Source organism: Sphaerodactylus townsendi, linkage group LG02 (assembly GCF_021028975.2).
Source record: "Sphaerodactylus townsendi isolate TG3544 linkage group LG02, MPM_Stown_v2.3, whole genome shotgun sequence".
Lineage (NCBI taxonomy): Eukaryota > Metazoa > Chordata > Lepidosauria > Squamata > Sphaerodactylidae > Sphaerodactylus > Sphaerodactylus townsendi.
The window spans coordinates 5606478-5627633 of record NC_059426.1 but is presented as its reverse complement, the minus strand read 5'-3'; the positions used below and the strand labels follow the sequence as shown (position 1 = coordinate 5627633).

Here is a 21156-nt window from a genome sequence, read left to right as displayed (position 1 = left end):
TTGGGAATTACGTTTTCATAAGCTGTGCCTACACTTGTGATTTGGGGGCATAAACATTCATGTCATAATCAAAACATTATTAGGACTGTATCATCACACTACGGCGACTATTCCATATCCTGGCAAATCAGCTGTCTAAATTTTGAGGTCCTAGACTCCAGAATTTAAGGATAGGGTGTAACCCCCATGCTCAGAATGGGTTGACCCAGAGAGGGGTGGAGACTCGGAGCAGCAGAAGGCTGCAGAGCTCATAGTTAGGAGACAAGGCAACCAGACTCGGACCTTGGTTGTATAAGCCCTTAACATCTTGTTAAGGTAACTGCAATATTGTTGGGAACTACTGGGAAGGTAGTTGTTTATTTTGCTATGTTGTAAAATGTTGGAGTTTACTGTTTCAGGTTTCTTTTTTTTGTGGTTGTAATGGGTGAGAGTTCTCCTGGAAACCTTCACATCATGTTTAACCTGTTCATCAAGCCCTTGAGTCTTCTGGTAGGAGCCAACCCACTTGCAAAGAAGAATTGGACTTGGCAATATCAGTAGACTGTAAATATAAGGACTTGAAAATGCAACCTGAACAGGACCTTGAAGTGTGATGCTAAATGTTGATGTTATTTGTTAAGAAAGTAAACCATTTTGTTTTTTTTAAATTTGTTGTTGCAAACTCATTCCAAGTTCTGCCCCACAGAACCCACAAGCTGAGGTTACAAGGGCACTAGCCAAGTAACACACAACAAGATGGCTGGGAAGTAAGGATTGGAGGGCATCAGCTTCTCAAAGCTCTGAGGAAAACATCAGAGTTTGTCTGTGATGTTTCTGCATACTCAGGAAAGAACATGAGATCCAGGCATGCCCAGTTCCAGAGCTGCCTCAGTGTCAGGAGTGAGCCTGCCAGTGCCAAATGGCAGGTAGGGCAGGGGGAGACGGCATACCATCCTATGATGTGGGGCGAAAGCCCGGCGTCTTCCCCTTGACGCCCCAGGGTATCCCGGACACAGTTTTTGTCAAAGGAAGGTGTGAACTGTTCCCAGGCTTGCAATGCTTTGTAGTGAATACTTTGTAGTTTGTAGAGGGGAGTAGGAGCCGTTTGGCTCGGTGGCAGGGGACAACGGGATATAGGTAAGGGGTTTGCACGGGAATCGACATATTCCTCTTTTACGATGTTACCTACACTCTGAATTAAAGGCTTTAGAACAAACCTACAGTTTCCGTGATTTCCAGACCCAGAACCATGGAGAGGATATTCTTCACACCTGCTTTGGTAGCCCATTCAAGAGGGCTGGAAGGCTGACTTCCCAAGCTTATGGTATGGTTGCAATTCACACAAAAAGAGGGATGTTGCTCACAGAGGGGTGAGAGGTCTGTGGATCTCTCCTCATGAAGGGCTTTGACAAGACCACTTAACCTGAACCCAGAAACAAGCAGGCAACCAGTTAAGATGTTTTAGAACAGGCATAATAAGTTCATATTGGCTTGCTCCAGTGATGAGGTAGATCACTGCAGTTTCTACTAGCTTCCTATGCAGCCCTTTGTCTGGAGTTAGGTCAAAACTCCTTGGAATCAGCCCCTTGGCTGAGGACTTTTAGATTCTGGCTGCGAATTCATTTTCTCTCGGACTGTAACTCCCTGGTCCACGGTCTGCTCTCTGACACCCATTCCAACCCCTGGTTTTCCATAATTGAAGAAAAAATGGCCTCTATTGGACTGTCGGTGGATTCACTTTGCCCTTTGTCCTATTCAGAAGCTTATAGGAAATTAAAAGGTCAACTATTGGATAGAGAGTTCTCCACCCTAATCACCCCAGCCAAGGAAACGTGCTCTCCCCTGTATTTTTCTCTCCCATTTGAACGGGGCCACTTAGCACACTACCTGTTGATAGTATTGTATTGCATAGGGCACACAATTTGGGAGTCCAGTTATCTTGTGAAAAAATTTGGATTGAAGAGAATTCAAGGAGTGGTTAATAGCTTGAATCCAAATGGGGACTCCGTAAAGCAATCTCGAGGCGACTTTGGCATTGAAAAATTTGAGGGCAGGAGGGATAAAGGAGTGGCCACTGCTGTAAAAGAAACGTAGTAGTGCTGACATACTATTAGATGTAGCCTATTCAGAAGCTTATAGGAAATTAAAAGGTCAACTATTGGATAGAGAGTTCTCTACCCTAATCGCCGCAGCCAAGAAAACATGCTCCCCCCTGTATTTTTCTCTCCCATTTGAACGGGGCCACTTGGCACACTACCTGCATTGCTTAATAAACCCTGCTCAGCCATAATGCTCGCCAGGTTTAATGTTATGCCTTCTGCCTTGTTACATGGCAGATTTAATAAGCAAGAAAAGGCTAAAAGATTGTGCCCATGTAATGATGGCTCAGTTGAATCTCTGGGCCCACCATTACTTCACTGTCTCAGATTCAAGGAAATCAGATCCAAGTATGTGAATCTCACTCCTTTACATTTACCCGATCTCCCAATTTATTTAGATTACACTACTTGTTGGACAACCCTGATCCTTCTCTCTGTATGATAGTGGCAGACTTTCTCCTGGAAATTACTAAATGCCAGTAGATTTCCTTCGTCCTAACATGTATATCCTGTATTGTATATGCTTTTTAATCTGTTTTTATTATTGTTGTACAGCTGTCTATGCCAATAAAGGCTTGCTTGCTTGCTTACTAGCTTCCTATTTGTCTTATGTATAACATTTTACAGGAGTCAAGATATGTATTCCTATTTGTCTTATGTATAACATTTTACAGGAGTCAAGACTTCAGATTACAGTAACATGGATCTACACTGCTGTGATTTTCTAGTATTTTGACCTAGAGAGACAGTGGCATAGCCTAATAGTAAGTCCTTAGACTTTTTGGAATATTTATTTCAATGAATGTTCAACTGGAAAACAAAACAACATCTGTCCCATTGACTATGCATCTTTTCCCCCTATTACGGAGATCGACAAGAAAGACATGAGACAGGCTGTGAACAAAATGTGGAATAAATCTTTGAATTGCAGGATTAATTTAAACCTTCAACTGTTACTAATATGTGTTTTTCTTTCAATTTAGATCGTAGCTGTATCAATTGTACATACCATTTACCCATTCAATTTGGTTCTACAATCGCACTGTTTAAATGCATTTGTTTATGTACCAACAATGACTCTAGCTTGAGACAGCAATCAGTCACCTATGCGAGCAGCCCCACATAAACTCTATCCATGAATTCTGCACAAAATGCCCTCTTTTTAGAATAATATCTAATTAATTTTCTCAAACGTTGTTTAAAACAGAAAAGAAAATATAGAAAAGAAAAGGGTCTAACAGGATGGACCTTAGAATTACAGCACTAATATCATTCAGAGCAAACATTACATAGTTTTAAAATTCATTACCTTGTAACCTTTAGTTCCAAAACAACAATGAGTATCTAGTAAGCAGTTATTTATATCTTAATCATACACAAAATGCCTTCTGTTTCCCTCCTATAACATTAGTGTTGGTTGCAGTTCTGACATATTCTGACTTTTGCCTTCCGTCCGTCACTTTTCTCTTCTATTTCATGCCAAAATGGTCAATGGTCTCTTCATGGGCCCCTGTAAAAGATTTAAAGACCAGCAGCTGCATTTCACCAATTAGCAAAAAACCACAAAAGTAACTCTCTACAATATTTCATATGGAAACCGAACTACGCTTGATGTGACTTCTCCCAGCGAAATATCTTTAACATTTAATTTGACAGCCATATCATGGATCTTCTTCCCACTTTATTTCTTCTGTTTTGCTTTACTTAGCTTTGAAATTAGTTCAAAATCGCCTAAGCCTCGGATCCAACCCAACAGCAAACTTGCCCTCTCCTTGAATTTGTCTTTCACGCTGTTTCTCTTTAAAAACACAAGAGAGAGAAAGAGAGAGAATGAGAGAGATAGATTGAGAGAGAATGAGAGAGAGAGAATGAGAGAGAGAATGAGAGAGAGAATGAAAGAGAGAGAGAGAATGAGAGAGAGAGAGAGAATGAATGAGAGAGAATGAGAGAGAGAGAGAATGAGAGAGAGAGAGAGAGAGAGAATGAGAGAGAGAGAATGAGAGAGAGGGGGGGGTTGATGAGGATGGTCCGTGGGCAGCTCAACCTTTAAATTACATTTTTTTTCCACCGATGCACCAAGTTAAAGATCTCAAAGCTAATTGATCATTCCAGGATTTGTATACCAGAAACAACAAAACTAAGTCATATCTACAAACCAATAACAATTTGCCACGTTGCTTAGGGCAGTTCTGTTGCACCACACAAGTATGTTACAATTGCTTAAGTGGCACAGTCTAAGCTTTCTGATTCCCACGACAATGCCCGCTTCCCCACTTCAGAATTAAAGTGGAGGCAGACCGGGCTCGTAAGAACCGGGTGTTCTTGAGTGCTGGTTAATGTTCCCCACTCCAGTTTGTCCCTTAAGGGAACTCACCTTTCTGCTGCGGTTTTTTAGATGCAGCGGTTCCCACGATCCTGCTGTATGCAGCAATCGGCAGGGCAGGTCTCTGTTACGATTGGTTGGAGTCCCGTTTTGGAGGCTGAACCTTTATTTATTTATTTTTATTTTTCCTTCCTGGAATCAATGTTGAAACGTCCCCACATGCACACGTCATCACAAAGCTGCCCAATCTGAGTTACCTGCTTTGGTGTTGGCTTTGATTATTGCCAGCGTTAAAATCTGCTGAACTTCCTGGTTGTTCGCCAGGCTTCATGATGACGCTAGACAGAAACTGTGGGGATTCATTGTCCTGGACCGTGTTTCAGAATCACGCTGCTTTCAGCCCAAACAGAAAAAAATTGTCCGGGTCAAAAATCAGCCCCAATTCCTTCATAGACGCTTTTCTTCTTTTAAAAAGAATTAGTCGTCCATGGCGGGACTAGAACTAGCAACCTTTCACAGTGCATCAACAAGCAGACAGAATGCTGCATTAGCTAGTTAAGCTATGGAAACTACTGGCAGGTATGGCTAAATACTAGGCTATCAGTGAGTGCTCCCTTGCATTGCTATGTAATTGACCCTACATTGCAATGTAAGTCAAATACACGCGATCTCCTGTTCTCCTGTTCGTTGGGCAAAGGACTACACGTCACTGCCAGGGGTGGGAAACTCAAACCCGGAGTCCCCCCCGGGCTTTCTCACTGCCCCGTGCTCTGTGCGGGATTTTCCAAAAGGCGCTGTTCTGTCCAGGAACAGATATGACGCGTGCTGAGGGGGTGGGAGAGCGGTGGATTCGGAGCCACTTCGTTGTTGCCGCTGCTGTAGTGGGGAGTGCGGCTGGACCCTGCGTTACTTGCCATGAGTAGCGCGCGTCAAAAGGTGAGTGGGGAAACGACCCTGTGTGGAATAAATGTGTGGAGTTGTGCAGTTCATGGTTGATGTGGAAGTCGTGCCTCAGAGAAAAAGAGATATCTTATTAGACAAATACAAGTCCTTGCTTGCAAAGCCAACCCTTTGATTGGCCTGAAGAAGAGTTGACAGAAGAGTCAGGATTTATACTCCACTTTCTCAACCATATGGAGTCTCCAAGCGGCTTACAGCTTCCTCCCCTTCCTCCCCCCTCAAAAGGAATCTTGTGAGATTGAGGGGTTCAGAAAATTTGGGAAGAACTGTGATTAACCCAAGGTCTCCCATCAGGCTTAATATAGAGGAATTGGGAATCAAACTGAGTTCTCCAGATTAGAGGCCCCCACTCTTAACCACGACACCCCGCTGGCTGTCCTGGTGGTCCCATTCTGTTCAACAAAGGCTTTGTTCAGCTGAACGAGAGTTTCTTCAACTTATGCAGCTCTTACAATTGAGTTCCTCAAGCCCAGTTCTAGTAGTAAGTTCCAATACAACACCTTCCACACTTTCTACAGAAAATACATTCTCATGAGTTTAAATGGATAGGAAGCCCTTAAAAGGCAGGCTTAGGTGAAGTCGTTATGGGCGACGCAAGGAATAGGCGAGACGCAGCGATATCATCCGGTGGAGAGAAGCCAGTGGCGATATACCGTGATCCGTGGATCTGGCTACTCTGCCGAACTGGTGTCCCTGGCACCTTTTATTAGGGTTTTTGGGAAGGCGGGAGAGTGGGAGAATGTTGCACAATACATGAATCATAGGGGCTGCGTACGTGCGGGAGGAAACGTTCCTGTCTGGGCCTAATCCATACCTGGGGGTATGCACCTTTTGTCCCTTTGTCCAGGACATCTTGTGACCCGTGAGTCATGGGGGTCTTGTGACAGGTGAGTGTGCTCGCCCAGAGGGCAACAGATGGCGCAGGCATTCCTGTGCTCTGTCTGAAGCTCTGCTGGGTTCGCTGGCTCACCCCTACACTTAGGAAATAAATCTCATTAATCTGCAGAATGTAAAGATCAACAGTATTCACTGGACTGTGTCCCAGGTCTTTTTGATTTGGCATTCTTTTTGAGTCCATCCAGTAAACAGCTGGTCTAGCTGCAACATTTGCCATGGTGGTCAGTATTTCCTGAAGTTAAAAAAAACCACTCCCACATATCTCATTTATCTATTTATTTATTTAAAACATTTTATGCCACCTTTCCACCTGACCGGAGTCTTCACAGTAGGGCGCATCGAAACATTAAAACATTTAAGCAATTAAAAACAATATTCAAAATTTTAACATAATTCAATGAAAGCACAAAAAGAAACAATACCGGATCCAGGGAAGAGGTCTGATCATAATCACGATTATCGGAGGTATGCCCACATACTTGCAACAGCTGTCTGCAACAGCATTAAACCCAGAATTTTAAAGTTTCACAAATTCAGTGCTGCAGTCAGGAAAACCTGTCCCCCACTAGATTTGAGATTTTGCCATCTCCTGATTATCCGGCATAACTACATTCAACCCAGAATAAAATCAATCCAATAACACCACAATAATATAAGCAAATGTTTTACCTTCAGCCATACTCTTTGGAAGATTCCAGAAAACCCCTTTTATAGACTGACTGGGCCCCTAAAGACAACACTGTGTAGAAACTATATCACATTTTAAAAATATATTGTCCTTTCTATACTGATATTGAGGACAAATTTCTTAATACATCTTTAATAAAATGGAAGGGATTCGCTGATGAGAATAAGGTATGGTTTTTTCTCTCTCTGCTATAATGGACAAGGTAGCAAAGTTCTTTCAGATGGCCTTAAGATTGCGAGAATCTAAATTCTGATGTTGTGTTACCCCTGGACCCTGTGTTTCCATATGCCATTAAAGATTGTGTGATCTGTACGCCAACAAAACAAAAGTCTTCAGCTGCTGGTGCAAGACACCGATGGAGGGAGACAATGTCCCTGAGGAGGAAGTTCCAAAGCTTTGGTGTGACAAATAAGAACGCCCGTCTTTGGGTTTCCAACCAAATAGCCTCAGAAGGTGGGACATCCGAAGCAGGATAGCTAAAGATGAGCTGAATGTGTTTCTATGGGAGTAGACAGTCCCAGAGGCGTATGGTGGGAAAATGGCGCCCGGAGACAGCCGTGCTCTGGATGCCCTTCCGCTATGCCAGCCCTGCCCCCGAGCCCCGCCCCATGTTTATAAAAGCAAAGGAGCTGAGGACGGAGCCTTTTGGTTGCTTCTGCTCTCCCCAGAGGGGAGGGTAGAAGAGACTGCCAGCTGCCGGCTGGGAGCCAGGAGGGGGGCAAGGCCTGGGGGCAGTGTCCTTGGGCTTCCTTGGCCCCGTATACGTCGATGATGACATGGGTGTAAATGAGGGAGCCCGAAGATCTACTCCAGGCAGCAGGACTTTCTGCTGCTTTGCCATTTTTCTGGTCACGTGGGGGGCCTATTTTGTGCCCCCCATGTGACCAGATTGGTCATGCCCAGGGACAGAGAATACCACCCATTCCTAGGCAGATATGCCACTGGACAGTCCTATTTGAATTTGCTGCTTGGGCTATCATATAACGTTTGCTAGCCCACCCTTGACCCACACCAATGGGGGTTGCTTATGGGGATTCAGACACAACAGTCCAGACGTTGTGCCTGGGGGGAAGGAGGTATGCCTGGGGGGAAGGAGGGTGATAGACGGTATGCCTGGGGGGAAGGAGGGTGAGGGCAGGAAGCATGCCCGACGGTGCTGATTGTTGCTGTGTAACATCTCTCTTGTTCTCGAGCCCTAGATATTACATAAAGCAATGGACTATCAACAACTGCAGAGCTTGGCAAATAAATCTCGTTCACCAACAAATATGTCAAATCCTTTCACGCAGGGATACCCAGCCTATTATATTACAGCGCTCACAAATCATACACAGGAGAGCCTATAGGCTGGCTAGATTTAACATCATGCTATCTTCGCTACATAGAGGAAGACTTAAAGGTCTTCCAAGTGATAAGAGGTTCTGTACCTGTAGCATAGGACAGCTGGATTCCATCCCACACATTCTCCTGAACTGCTTATTATACCAAGAACTCCGATCCAGCCTGTTATCCCAAGCCATAGACTCTATGATTGATTATACTGAATCAGATAAAGTAGTTGTGCTTTTAAATTGTCAGGATTTTCATTGTTGCCTTATAGTGGCAAAGTTTTTGTCAGAAGCTTGTAAACTGAATGTATGACAAACGCGAAGTTTTCTACTATTCGCTTTTTAACTGGAACTGTATTTTTATACTATCGTGTATATGCCAATAAAGGCTTTTTGAAATCGAATAAAGCAAATACTTGGAGGGAACGCTTGTTAAGTCTTTGCTGCCCCCTTCTTCTTGGCTGTGGAAAATTATCACTTATTTCGCACACAACCACAATTGAACACATACATTTAAGCTCATCCCTCATTTATCTGGAGATGAAATAAGCAAGCAAACGGGACACAGCAGTGTTTTATTGAGTGTGCCACGCCTAATATATGCTGAAAGAAAAAGGGAAGGAAGCATTTATTGATAGAGAATGATTAAAGAACATGTCCCCCTTGAACAAGCTCATCCCCAAACCAAGGCCCTTCCGCACACGCAAAATAATGCGTTTTCAAACCACTTTCACAACTGTTTGCAAGCGGATTTTGCTATTCCACACAGCTTTAAAGAGCACTGAAAGCAGTTTGAAAGTGCATTATTCTGCATGTGCGGAAAGGGCCCAAGACTTGAGCAATCCTCAGCAACTTGTGCAGTTGGAGGCAGGAAACAAGGAGGCCTATGAGCTTTTTGTGCCAGCTTGATTCCCACTTTCAGGATAGCAGTTTTATTTCCTGCTCAAAACCCTTGTCCTGGTCACCTGGCACAGTTGTAACCAACCCTTCCTCCAAGGATCTCAGGACAGCGCACAAGGTTCCCCTCCCCATTGAATCTTCACAGTAGCCATCAGTGGTAGATTAGGTTGAGAGACGACGACGGGCCCAAGGTCACCCAGCCAGCTGGACAGGGGCTGTGGAGGTGGCTCAGTAATAGACTATCTGCTTGGCATGCAGAAGTCCCCAGGTTCGATTCCTGACATCTTCAAAAGGACCTGGGAGCAGGTGTTGGGAAAGACCTCTGACTGGGAGAACTGCTGTCAGTCCAAGCAGGCAATACTGACCTTGTGGACCAAGGGTCTGAACCATGTAGATTGGTAGGAGAATCCTTTACAGCCTTGATTCATACGAGTCAATTCCTGCCAGCATGGCCAATTGGCCATGCTGGCAGGGGCTGATGGGAATTGTAGTCCAGAACATCTGGAGTGCCAAAGGTTCGCCACCACAAATGTAGGATGTATGATGGAGCAGGGTTGGAACATGTTGAGAACAATCCTAAGCAAATCAACTCCAACAGATGTGTAACTTGGCTTAAAACTACACCGACAGTCAACTCGGATGTTACTCTGAGACTGTAAGCACTACATCACTTCAACTATATTTTCACATTACTGTCAATTCTAGTTTCCCCCTCGTACCTCCTCCTGACCTTGCGGCAGGTTTCTCTGAGTGTCTTTTATATCTCTCATCGGCCACTGGCCTTCCCTTAATTTCCTTCTGTTGACAGTAGCCATGCCGGCCATTAGACCTTTGGTTCACTGAAGCCCAGTTGCTGAAGCTCCAGGGGACTCCATATTGATTTTCCACCACGGGAACGATAGTTGCTCCCTCCTCTTGCTGATGCATCGCGTAGAGTTTGTTGGTGCAACTTCTTTAATGGCTCTGCTGAATTTTGCACTTGTTCAGGTCGTTTCAGATCTGGTGGAGAAATCACAATTATCTGACACGAGTCCCAGTCCATGAGATGAATATTTTTGATGTTCTCAAAGACTTCTATGTAGTGTCTGCTGTAGGAATCCATGAAGAGAAATGCAGCTGGCCAAAATTACAATGTGAGGAGATGGATGGAAGCTGCATTTCTCACCAAGCACGGTGGTAATGCTTCTGATGGCCTTGTCTATCTGGGCAGGGGCTCTGACTCAGTGGTAGAGCATCTCCATGGTGTGCAGAAGGTCCCAGTTTCAATCCTTGGGATCTCCAGTTGAAGGGATGGGGGATCTACCCCATAATCTACCTCAGGAATCTACCTCAGGATCTACCTCAGGAATCTACCTCAGGATCTACCTCAGGAAAAGGGAGGGGTTTTTTGAGAGGGGGCCTCAGCTTCTCCTTGGCTTGTAGAAGGTCCCAAATTCAATCCACAGCATCTCCAGTAAAAGGGACCAGGCAGTAGGTCACGTGAAAGACTTCAGCCAGATACCTTGGAGAGCTGCTGCCAGTCTTACTGGAGAATATTGACTGAGATGGACCAAGGATCTAATTCAGAATGAGGCAACTTCATGTGTACATTAACATTCCAGGGTCAGAAACAAGGGGACAGTAGGAACATTGGCACTCCAGATGTTGTGGGATTCGAGCCCCATCAGCCTCTGCCATACATGGCCACAGGGGCTGATGGGAATTGTAGTCCATAACATCTGGAGTGCCAAAGGTTCACCACCACAGGTATAACATTTTGTGTGTGTATGATCAGCAAAGAATGCCTTTGTATATCCGGACTGGCATTGGCACAACTTCATCAAAGCACATCTAATCCATCAATTCATTGATTTTGTACCAAGTTCCAAACTGGGTGATTTATTCTCCACCTTTTACAATAGTCTCAGGGTGGGTTACAATAAAAAGCATGGTAAAAAACCCCATTCAGTAACCAGTATGATAATAACCTTAAAATCATAGAACATTCCAAGTTCTGAAACACCCACTCCAATCTCCCCCAAAGGTGGGCGGAGTGCCCTGGACACAGCATCATGCTGGCAGGGGATGATGGGAACTGTAGTCCATAACATCTGGAGGGCCGGGAGTTTGACACCTGTGCCTCAAGGTCACTCCCCTTCCCAGTAGGGGGAATCAGCCAAAGTCCAGGTGAAGAGGCTGGCCTTCACCAGGCACTGAAGCTCCAGAAGAGTAGGCACCTGATTGGCTTCTAGTGGGAGGGCATTCCATTGTGCAAATACTGTGGAAGGCCCACGCCCCAAACCCCCCCTACCCTTGAAGGCAGGCCGGTGATGCCCCAAACCCCAGCTCCTGCAGTGTAGCCCAGGACATTTTTTCCTGCCTGCCCCAGCCTCCTTCAATCCCTGCGCATTTCTTAAGACTCTTCATCCTCAACCAAAGCTAAAATACCAAAAATTAGAAATGGATTTTTAAAAAACCGGGGGCCTGCTCGTGGGAAATAAAAATTAGCAGGGGGGAAGAAAACAAAAACAGCATTACCTTTGATGGGCTCTCAGTTTCCAAAAAACAACACTGCTTTAAACAGGATGGAATTCAGACATTAGACATTTTTTGTGTCGTGCGCAAGATCTTTGCTTAAGATGGTATTATCCCTGCTTCGATTGAGGATTTTTTAAATGATCCTGCAACAATTGTGTGTGTGTGTGGTCCAGAGGACTGACTCTTCCTGCAGTAAAAAAAACCCCCTGCCCATTAATTATTTACACGACGCCTCCAATCAGCCTGGCACCTGCCATCCTCGCCAGCCGAAATGAAAATTCACTATGTAAAGGTGCCAAGGGAGTACGGCAACCTCCCACTGCGATTTTATAGACAGAACTAAGTCAGCACACATTACGTGTCAGAGCCGACATCAGAAAGAATCCAATCCTTTGATCTCAGCCCTCCACAGGAAGCTTAGATTCAGACAAATTAGATAAAATGAATTTATAGCAGATAATGCGATCCTATGCATGCATGAACGCTGTATTTTGAAACAAGTATCAAACATATGTCCGGCTTCCTTTTCTTGCGCCTTCTGCTGTTCTGTGATAAATATTAATTAAAATCAGAAGACGGTATTCGAACGGGAGATCTGTAAGCAACAAGTTTGGGATTGGGAAATATCCTGGAATTCTTGACTGGCGGGGCAACTGAGGCCTGCCCTTTCTTAAGGTAGGTACAACCTTCCTGTGTCCTCTAGACTAGTCAGCATCAAGGTGGCGAAATAAGAACCAAAGTCTTGAGGTGGTTAGTATGAGACCCTTAATCAGTTGCGTTCCTGGGGCAAAATACTTGCGTGCTGAGTATCTTTTGAGCAGAAAAAGGCCGCTTTCTAAAGGCAAAAAGAATTTTTAAAAAAGAATGGGAATTGGGCAGGAGAACAGATTAAAATTGTGGGTTTTGATCTGTGTGCCGCATAGTTGGGCCTAAAATAAAGCGGACTGATGATGATCAAAGGATCTTTGGGTCTGCACCCGACTTGCTGGTTACAAATTCAGGGCAAAAACTAATTTCACTTTGATTTCCAGAAACACAGATGATCGCGGAAGGAGGAATTGGTTAGAGCTGGGTTATGGTCTCCCGGCATTTTCCTGTTATCATAGCCTTGTTCTGAGACGTGGAAAAGCTTGGGGAGAAATCAGAAGAACGCTCACAGATTAGGGAGGATCAATTGATGTGCTCACTCCCCTAATACAAAGTGAAGTTGGAGATCAGAAGAAATCAGTTTCTGATCTCCCCAACGCAAAAGGAAGGAGAGAGATTGTTTCTCTCCTTTTCTCTGAAGCCCAATCCAAGAAAGAATAGAAGCAATGTGTTTCTCCTCCATCTGCCCCCTACTGATAACTTCATTCTAGAGAAGAGGGTGGTGATCTCTTCCTTTTATTTGCAGCCCAAGGCTGGGCTTCCTTTCCTTCCCTAGCCCTCCCCACCTTTGCTCCATCTCAACATGTTTGGGCTGCAGCAAAGTTTCCAGGATGGGAGAATAGAAAACCTGACTTCCAGCTGATCCCACAATCAGCTGGGAATCAGCTCCTGATTTCCCCCTACCTCCAAAGCTTCACAGATCAATGATGAACAGGATGTCAGCTGAACAGGCAGCTGTTTGAACATCTAGACCCATGGTGGTGAACCCTTGGCACTCCAGATGTTATGGACTACACTTCATCAGTTCCCAGCATGGCCAATCACAGCTGATGGGAACTGTAGTCCATATCTGGAGTCACCATGGATCTAGACCACCACTATTGCTCTGTGCCCACTGGCCAAATCCAGAACAATTCAGAAAATGATAAGGTGATTTTAATGCAGAAAAGTGCAAAGTACAGCACCAACAAAGAAGAACAGCATGCACAGCAGAACAAAACAAGCACTTGAGAGACAATCATCTATTCCTATGAGCAATATCTAATATTACTTCTTTCTTGTATATTTGTCTATTGTCCATTTGAAGCTCCAAACATTGAGATAAAGGAGGTCAGCTCACAGGCCAAGTTCAGAGCTTCCTCTTGGCGGTCGATTCCTATGGGATGACTTCCGACTGTCCTGCGATAAGATGAATGACTTGGGATCTCTCCCATTCAAAACTCCCATCTCATGGGGGCGTAATGACTATTGGGCAAGGTGGGCAGCTGCCCAGGGCACCACCTTGTGGGGGGCATCAAAATGCAGGGGTCATTTTTGGGTATTTTTTGTGGTTTTCCATTTTTGGCCTGCAGGGGGCGCAGTTTTTAGGCTAGCAACACCTAAATTTCAGCGTATCACCAGGAGACTGTTCGTATGCTACCCACCAGGTTTGGTGAGGTTTGGTTCAGGGAGTCCGAAGTTATGGACTTTCAAAGGGGGTGCCCCATCCCACATTGTTTCCAATGGGAGCTAATAGGAGATGGGGGCTACAGTTTTGAGGGTCCATAACTTTGGCCCCCCTGCACCAAACTGCACCAAACCTGGGGGGTATCATTAGGGAAGTCTCCTGATGAGACCATGAATGTTTTGAGACTGTGCCTTCAGAAATGTGCCCCCCCAGCCTGCTCCCCCGCCCCCATTGACAGCAATGCAGAAAACTCAATGCAGAACAAAGATTCTTGGGCAAATTTCTGGGATGTTCCTGCAGGGGGTGCATTTTTGGACGTATCAGCACCAAAATTTCAGGGTATCCTCTGGGACTGTCATGATGGCACCCCCCAAGTTGCTGTCAATGGGGGGGGGGCATCCAACTCAGGTTTTGCCCAGGGCTACAGTTTGCCTCGTTACACCCCTGTGGGCAACTTTTCTTCTGGACATCCGTAGCTGAGCCCGAGCCACGAGATCCAAATGGCCAGCCCAACAACGTGGCTGACGACTGGCATTCGATTAAGAACGCTCACCTGTCAAGACTCACCCTCTCTCTTAGCAGAGATGTCGTGTTTATTTTTCCCCCCAAAGCGATGTGAGTTGGTACGAGATTTTTGATGATCCATCTGGATCTGGGAGAATTTCCTATTCTTCAAAGTTTGCTTCGTCGATTTTTTTTCTACAAGACATAAAGAATGACTTGATTAGACTAGCCAAATAAGCTTTTATGACTTTCACAACTGATTTTTACAGACATTTCAGTACACATTTAATTTCAAAAGTACCTGACATTTCAGTGTATTGATTTTTGGCAAGTAATAAAATTTGGTTTTCCAGAGTTGAGGATTTTACTTTTTCACTTTTGATCACTCTGAAGAGCAGCAGTGGCGTAGGAGGTTAAGAGCTCGTGTATCTAATCTGGAGGAACCGGGTTTGATTCCCCGCTCTGCCGCCTGAGCTGTGGAATTGTGATTAGTCATACTAATGCTAGCTGGGTGACCTTGGGCTAGTCACAGCTTCGAGTTGTTTCACTCTGAGTCTCACAGGGTGTTTGTTGTGAGGGGGGAAGGGCAAGGAGATTGTCAGCCCCTTTGAGTCTCCTACAGGAGAGAAAGGGGGGATATAAATCCAAACCCTTCTTCTTCTTCTTCTTCTTCTTCTTCTTCTTCAAGTCAAGTTTCATTCTTCAGGTCCAGTGTTTCAGACAGACATTCAAGATAACATTGAGTTTAGTATGGGGAATTTGAACTCCAGTTGCAAAGCAAAATTTAAGTCTGATTTGTGTGGAGACAAACAGCCTGCATCAAAAGCTGCCGCAAACTCACTAAACTTATCTGAAATACGATCATCAATTAATTCAGTGTCCTGGTCCAGAAAAAAAGGAGGAGGAGGAGTAGTATGGATTTATACCCTGCTTTTCTCAACCATAAGACATCTCAAAGTGGTTTACAAATGCCTTCCCTTCTTCTCCCCGCAACAAACACCTTGTGAGGTAGGTGGGGCTGAGAACTGTGATTGAGCCAAGGTCACCCAGCAGACTTCATGTGGAGGAGTAGGGAAACAAATCCAGTTCATCAGATAAGAGTTCACCACTCGTGTGGAGGAGCAGGGGATTGAACCATGTTCTCCAGATGATAGTCTACCACTCTAGCAGAGGAGTGGGGAATCGAACTCAGTTCTCCAAATTAGAGTCCACCCGCTTCTAATCACTATGCCATGCGAGAAAGTATTCACATGGCTTTTCACTGGGTCTGTCACTTCTGTGGCTCAGCGGTAGAGCATCTCCTTAGCACAGAAGATCCTATAGAATCATAGAATCATAGAGTTGGAAAAGACCTCAAGGGTCATCAAATCAACCCCCTGCCATGCAGGAACACACAATCAAAGCACTCCTGACATATGTTCATCCAGCCTCTGTTTAAAAACCTCCAAAGAAGGAGACTTCACCACTCTCAGAGGCAGTGAATTACGCTGTCCAACAGCCCTGACTGTCAGGAGTCTGCCCCCTGCCATGCACCTGCCCACCACGCAACATCCTGGAACACCCCCGCCATGCTCACGCACTGACGCATGTCTGGTGCGTCAACCCCCCCCCCCCCCGCTCCCTTGTTGCTACACCACTGGAATGGCACTGGCAATCTAAAAATATAATATTGACCATTCTAAACCAATGGTCAGAGTCAGTAAAAGGAAGCTTCATGTGTTCTTGACTGCCTACCTAGCATGGAATTTCAGTCAATCCTTCATCCCATTAGCTCTTATGCTTAAACCATTGAGGAAAAAACCATAGATTTCTACAGACTGACCCAGAAACCCGATTGCAGAGAAGCCACGCAGCGCCACTGCAAGCAATGTTGCCAGGGATACCACTGGAACTGAGGAAGCCGTAAAAACCTCCGCCCTTCCAAAAAGACATTTTCCAGGTCCAAATTTCATTCAAATATTGCTACTTACTGTTTCTTTTGTTTTTCTTAAGCCAACAGAGAACCACAGATCCCAAAACGACGGCTGAAGCAGCGGAACCCAAGGCGGCAGTAAAAACTATTGCAGATTTTTCTGTCACCGCAACAGGGTGAACAGTGAAAAAACTGGATGTGACCGATAATGTAGCCCCTGAAAGGAAAACATATACAACGAAGCAATTGTAATAATTAAAATAGCATGTGTTCCAAAGCGAAAAGATATTGCCATTAGCAGGGAAAATGTCCAGGAATGAAACCACGGATCTAACCTGCCTTTGACTTCAGATTTTGGAGTGCTGAACGGCCTTCTCTGTGGTGGCCCCGGCACTCTGGAATACTCTCCCCCTGGAGGTCTAAAAGGCACTGACTCTGAAGGAGTTAGGTGCCTGGCCAAGACCACCCCCTGTACCCAGGCAAGCGGGTGACCCCTTCTGGAAGGTGCCTCCCTCCCTCCCCCCTCCTTCCTTTATACTCCCTTTTTTTGACCGTACCTGGTTTTAGTCCTAGCCCGAATGCTGAAATTTGTTGGGGTGGGCTCTATGTGGGTTGGGCGCTTATATATTTTTAGAAGGTCTGTCTGGATCAGACCATTTGGCTAAGTTATTATATTTGCAGCAGTGACCAAACAAGTTGTTCCAAGAAGTCCGCAAACAAGAGTGTGAAGTCAACAGTGTGTACGTGCCTGCAGTGTGCGTTTGTGTGTCATTTTGTAAACATTTTGTAAACAAAAAATGGAGCACAAGGCCTTTCTACTCTATGATCTGGTTCTCTTTGCTCAGCTCTGATAATAGATGTATGCCTCTCTAGGAGAAAAAATGCAGTGCTCGCTGGTATGTAGCCTGGCAGGAAGTGGGAAAGGGACAAATCCTGAATTTTCATTTAAAAGTAGGTTCTCTTGGCTAAGGAATACAATACTGGAGAATTTCATTCCAAATGGCTGGTGGGTGGGGAAAGAGTTACAGGCCAAAACGGCTTTTCTTTTGAAACCAATGAAGCAAAAAAAACAAACAAACACAGTCTTGAATGGTAGGCTGAGTGACCGTGGTCTGGTAATTTTAGCTCTCAACATTTAAACTGTATCTGGCATCTTCAGTGGCACAGTGGCACAGAGAGAAACACATTTTTGGTTCACATTATTGGTTAATCTAAATGTTTTGTGTTGTTTTTATTTACTTTTATATTTACATCACATGTTTTTGGAAAGTTGAAGGCATCGATGTGGATCTCTCGGGTCTTCCGGTTAAGCACCGCTCTTCTCCAACCTGCTTAGCTTCAAGAAAGCAATCATCCTCCCATCTTCAAGGCTGAATGCTTGGCTGGGAAATGAATCTCACCTGGAGGAGACGTCACTTTGAAAATTAGGTAGCAGTTTAAACAGGAGCTGGAGATGATCAGATTGTGAAAGGTAGCCCGTCCGTCATGCACCTCTTCCCTGGTGGTCCCTGCAGAATAAAACATATCCTTAGAGATACTGATGATTTCCTATTGAGACTGATGACAATAAAATCATCGAAAGCAGCAATCCATTGACTGGGACTGTCTCTATTAATTGTTGTTATTGGTCGCTTACTATAAATAAAGCTTGTATCTATCCATCTCCATCTCCATCCATCCATCTTCTAGGATATTCAAATGAAATTGGGAATGCTTGAATTTATTATTATTATTATTATTATTATTATTATTATTATTATTATTATTATTATTATTATTATTATTATTGTTGTTGTTGTTGTTGTTGTTGTTGTTGTTGTTGTTGTTGTTGTTGTTGTTGTTTGTTTGTTTGTTTGTTTGTTTGTTTGTTTGTTTGTTTTTTTGTTTGTTAACTTATAGGCCGCCTCTTCCCCGAAGGGCTCGAGGCGGCTCACAAAATGGCTGTTCTCCCAACAGCAACTCAAAACAACATAAAACTTAAACTTAGTAAACACATTAAAACCTAAGCAGCAGTTGCTCACAAGTAAAAATTAAACAGTTTAAAACAGTTTAAAACAGGTGCCCGATCCAAAGGCCAGAAGGAAAATAATAATAATAATAATAATAATAATAATAATAATAATAATAATAATAATAATAATAATAATAATAATAATAATAATAATAATAATAATAATAATAATAATAATAATAATAATCCCCCCAAAGGGCACTGCCTTGGTGTGGTGGTGGGGCTTGTGTGCTCCAATGAGTCAGAGGGCTGTGCTGGAGGGCCACCCAAACCAGAGAGGCCTCTGATGAGGAGCCAGACTAAATGTGTCCAAAACCCAAAACCATGGTGAAGACAAGAAAGAAACTTTATACCGATCGGTCGTCGCCTGGTCAAGGACCGCTGCCTAGTGCTGAGTACCTGGGCACTTGGCGGAAAATGGGCTACAGGACTCAGGATCTTCAGCTGGAGCAACCAGGGCTGAAGACTGCGGGCTACTGGAAGTACCGAACAAACGCCGAAAAATATTCGTGTGCAGAGAACAGAGAAATTATGGCTTGCTACTACAAATCAAACCCATCAAAAGAGGATACCTCAAACTTAATGTACCAAGTCTGGAAAGAACTTCACCCAGACACAGAAATTACTGGAGCAAAGACTCTTGCTGGATCAAAGAAGATATATTTGAAAGGAACAAGGTTTCCTTTTAGTGCACTAGAGCTAGCAGAAATCCAGCAGAAAGCACAAGACAATGGTATTGGAAAACATACCAAGAAACACTCAAAGAAATTCAACAAAATTGGCAACAATTCAAGGACTACAAGAGACAGAGGAGGAAGAGGAGGAAGAAAACAACAATAATCACACCTCCAAAGGAGCCAACCCAAACAACCCAAAAGTTCCCAATTGACAAAAAAAAAGCAAGAAGAACTGATGCAGAAGATCCTAGGAACACATGAACAATGCAAACTTAACGCATAAGATTGCCACCATTGAAGATTGTTCCAAGGAAGGATCTGCTCAATTCACTGAAGGATGCAAACAAGGTCATTGCTGGAATCCAAACAATGTCACTGCATGAAACAACCAGCTTATGTACAGCACTGCAGTAGTGATTACTAAAGAGCTAGGGGTAAAGATTTATCACCCAGAAAGAATGCCTAAAATAGGTACTCCAAAGTGGAAAATCAGACTGGGAAGAAAATCACAAATCCACATCGATGCCAGCAAACCGAAAAGTATGAAGGAGAAGAAGCTGAAAATGACAAAATCAAGGCAGACCTAGTTAAGAGGTACCACCTGGACAAGAGGAAACTCAATGACGCAATAGAGGTGGTCAAACAACAGCTGGTGGCAGCTTCAAAGAAGATTGCAAGATTCGAAGCAAGGGTTGCTCAATTCAAGCAGAATCAACTTCTTTCTACTCCAACCAGAAACGATTCTACCAGAATGTAAGTGGAGATGTGAAACTAAACACAGGAGAGCCAGATTAAGAGAACAAACCATTGAGTTCCTGAGAAACATTTGGGGCAAGTTTTCCAAAACTACAACCGAAATGCAAGTTGGGCCAAAGATGTTGAGGCTGAACTGAGCAGCAACAACATGGACAACCTGGTAATAACAACTAAAAATGGTTGGAAAACGAGCAAAAAAGGTGAAGAACTGGACTGCCCCAGGCAGTGATGAACTACATGGATTCTGGCTGAAGAAACTGACCAACTTGCATGAAAGAATTGCCCAACAGTTGAATCAGGTGCTGCAAACAGGCCAAATTGAAGAATGGATGACAACAGGGAAAACGTTTCTGATAATGAAAGACCAAGAAAAGGGAGCAATCCCTAGCAATTACAGGCCAATCACTTGCCTACCAACAACCTTTAAGCTTTTTACTGGCATATTAGCTGATGCAATACAAGACCACCTGGAAGGAAAGAACTTGCTGCCCCCAGAACAAAAAGGAAACAAACGAAACAGTAGAGGAACAAAAGATCAACTGCTCATAGATAAAATGATCCTTGAGAATTGCAAAAGAAGGAAAACCAACTTGCATGTAGCTTGGATTGATTACAGGAAAGCATTCGATTCACTGCCACACAGTTGGATACTTCATTGCCTGGAGATAATTGGAGTCAGTGAAAACATCAAGAAATTGGTCAAGAATGCAATGCACACTTGGAAAACAGAATTAATAGTCAATGGAGCAGGAATAGGGGAAATCAACATCCGAAGGGGAATATTCCAAGGAGACTCCCTGTCCCCACTACTCTTCATCATTGCTATGATTCTGCTCTCTATAATTCTGAAGAAAACAGGTCAAGGATATCAGACAGCAAGAAACTCACCAAAAATTTCACACCTTCTATACATGGATGACCTAAAGCTCTATGGAAAATCAAAAGCAGAGATTGAGTCACTACTGAACACAGTGAGAGTCTTTAGCACTGACATTGCAATGGATTTTGGACTTGACAAGTGTGCAACTTTGGAACTCAGTAAAGGTAAACTTGCAACATGCGAAGGTGTGAATATGCCAAATGACATAGAAATAAAGAGCTTACCAGTGAATGAAAGCTACAAATACTTGGGGATACTGCAAGCAGAGAACATCAAGCATGCAGAAGTCAAAGGCGCAATTAGGAAGGAATATCTTAGAAGGGTAAGAAAAATTTTGAAATCAAAGTTAAATGGAGGAAATACAATAAAGGCAATTAATACTTGGGCGGTGCCTGTAGTACGCTACACTGC

General features: G+C 44.0%; 1 protein-coding gene across 1 annotated transcript in view; it reads right to left on the bottom strand.

Annotated features, from left to right (window-relative positions):
- Positions 1-9755: 9755 nt before the first annotated feature.
- LOC125425876 overlaps positions 9756-21156 on the bottom strand; it is a 117342-nt gene continuing 105941 nt past the window's right edge. Inside the window, exons 6-9 of the mRNA XM_048483611.1 lie at positions 17822-17929; positions 16480-16638; positions 14573-14704; positions 9756-10173 (exon numbers count right to left, since the gene is read on the bottom strand). Of these exons, the coding sequence (XP_048339568.1) occupies positions 9998-10173; positions 14573-14704; positions 16480-16638; positions 17822-17929 (575 nt within the window). The 3' untranslated portion in view covers positions 9756-9997. The remainder of the gene's footprint in view (positions 10174-14572; positions 14705-16479; positions 16639-17821; positions 17930-21156) is intronic.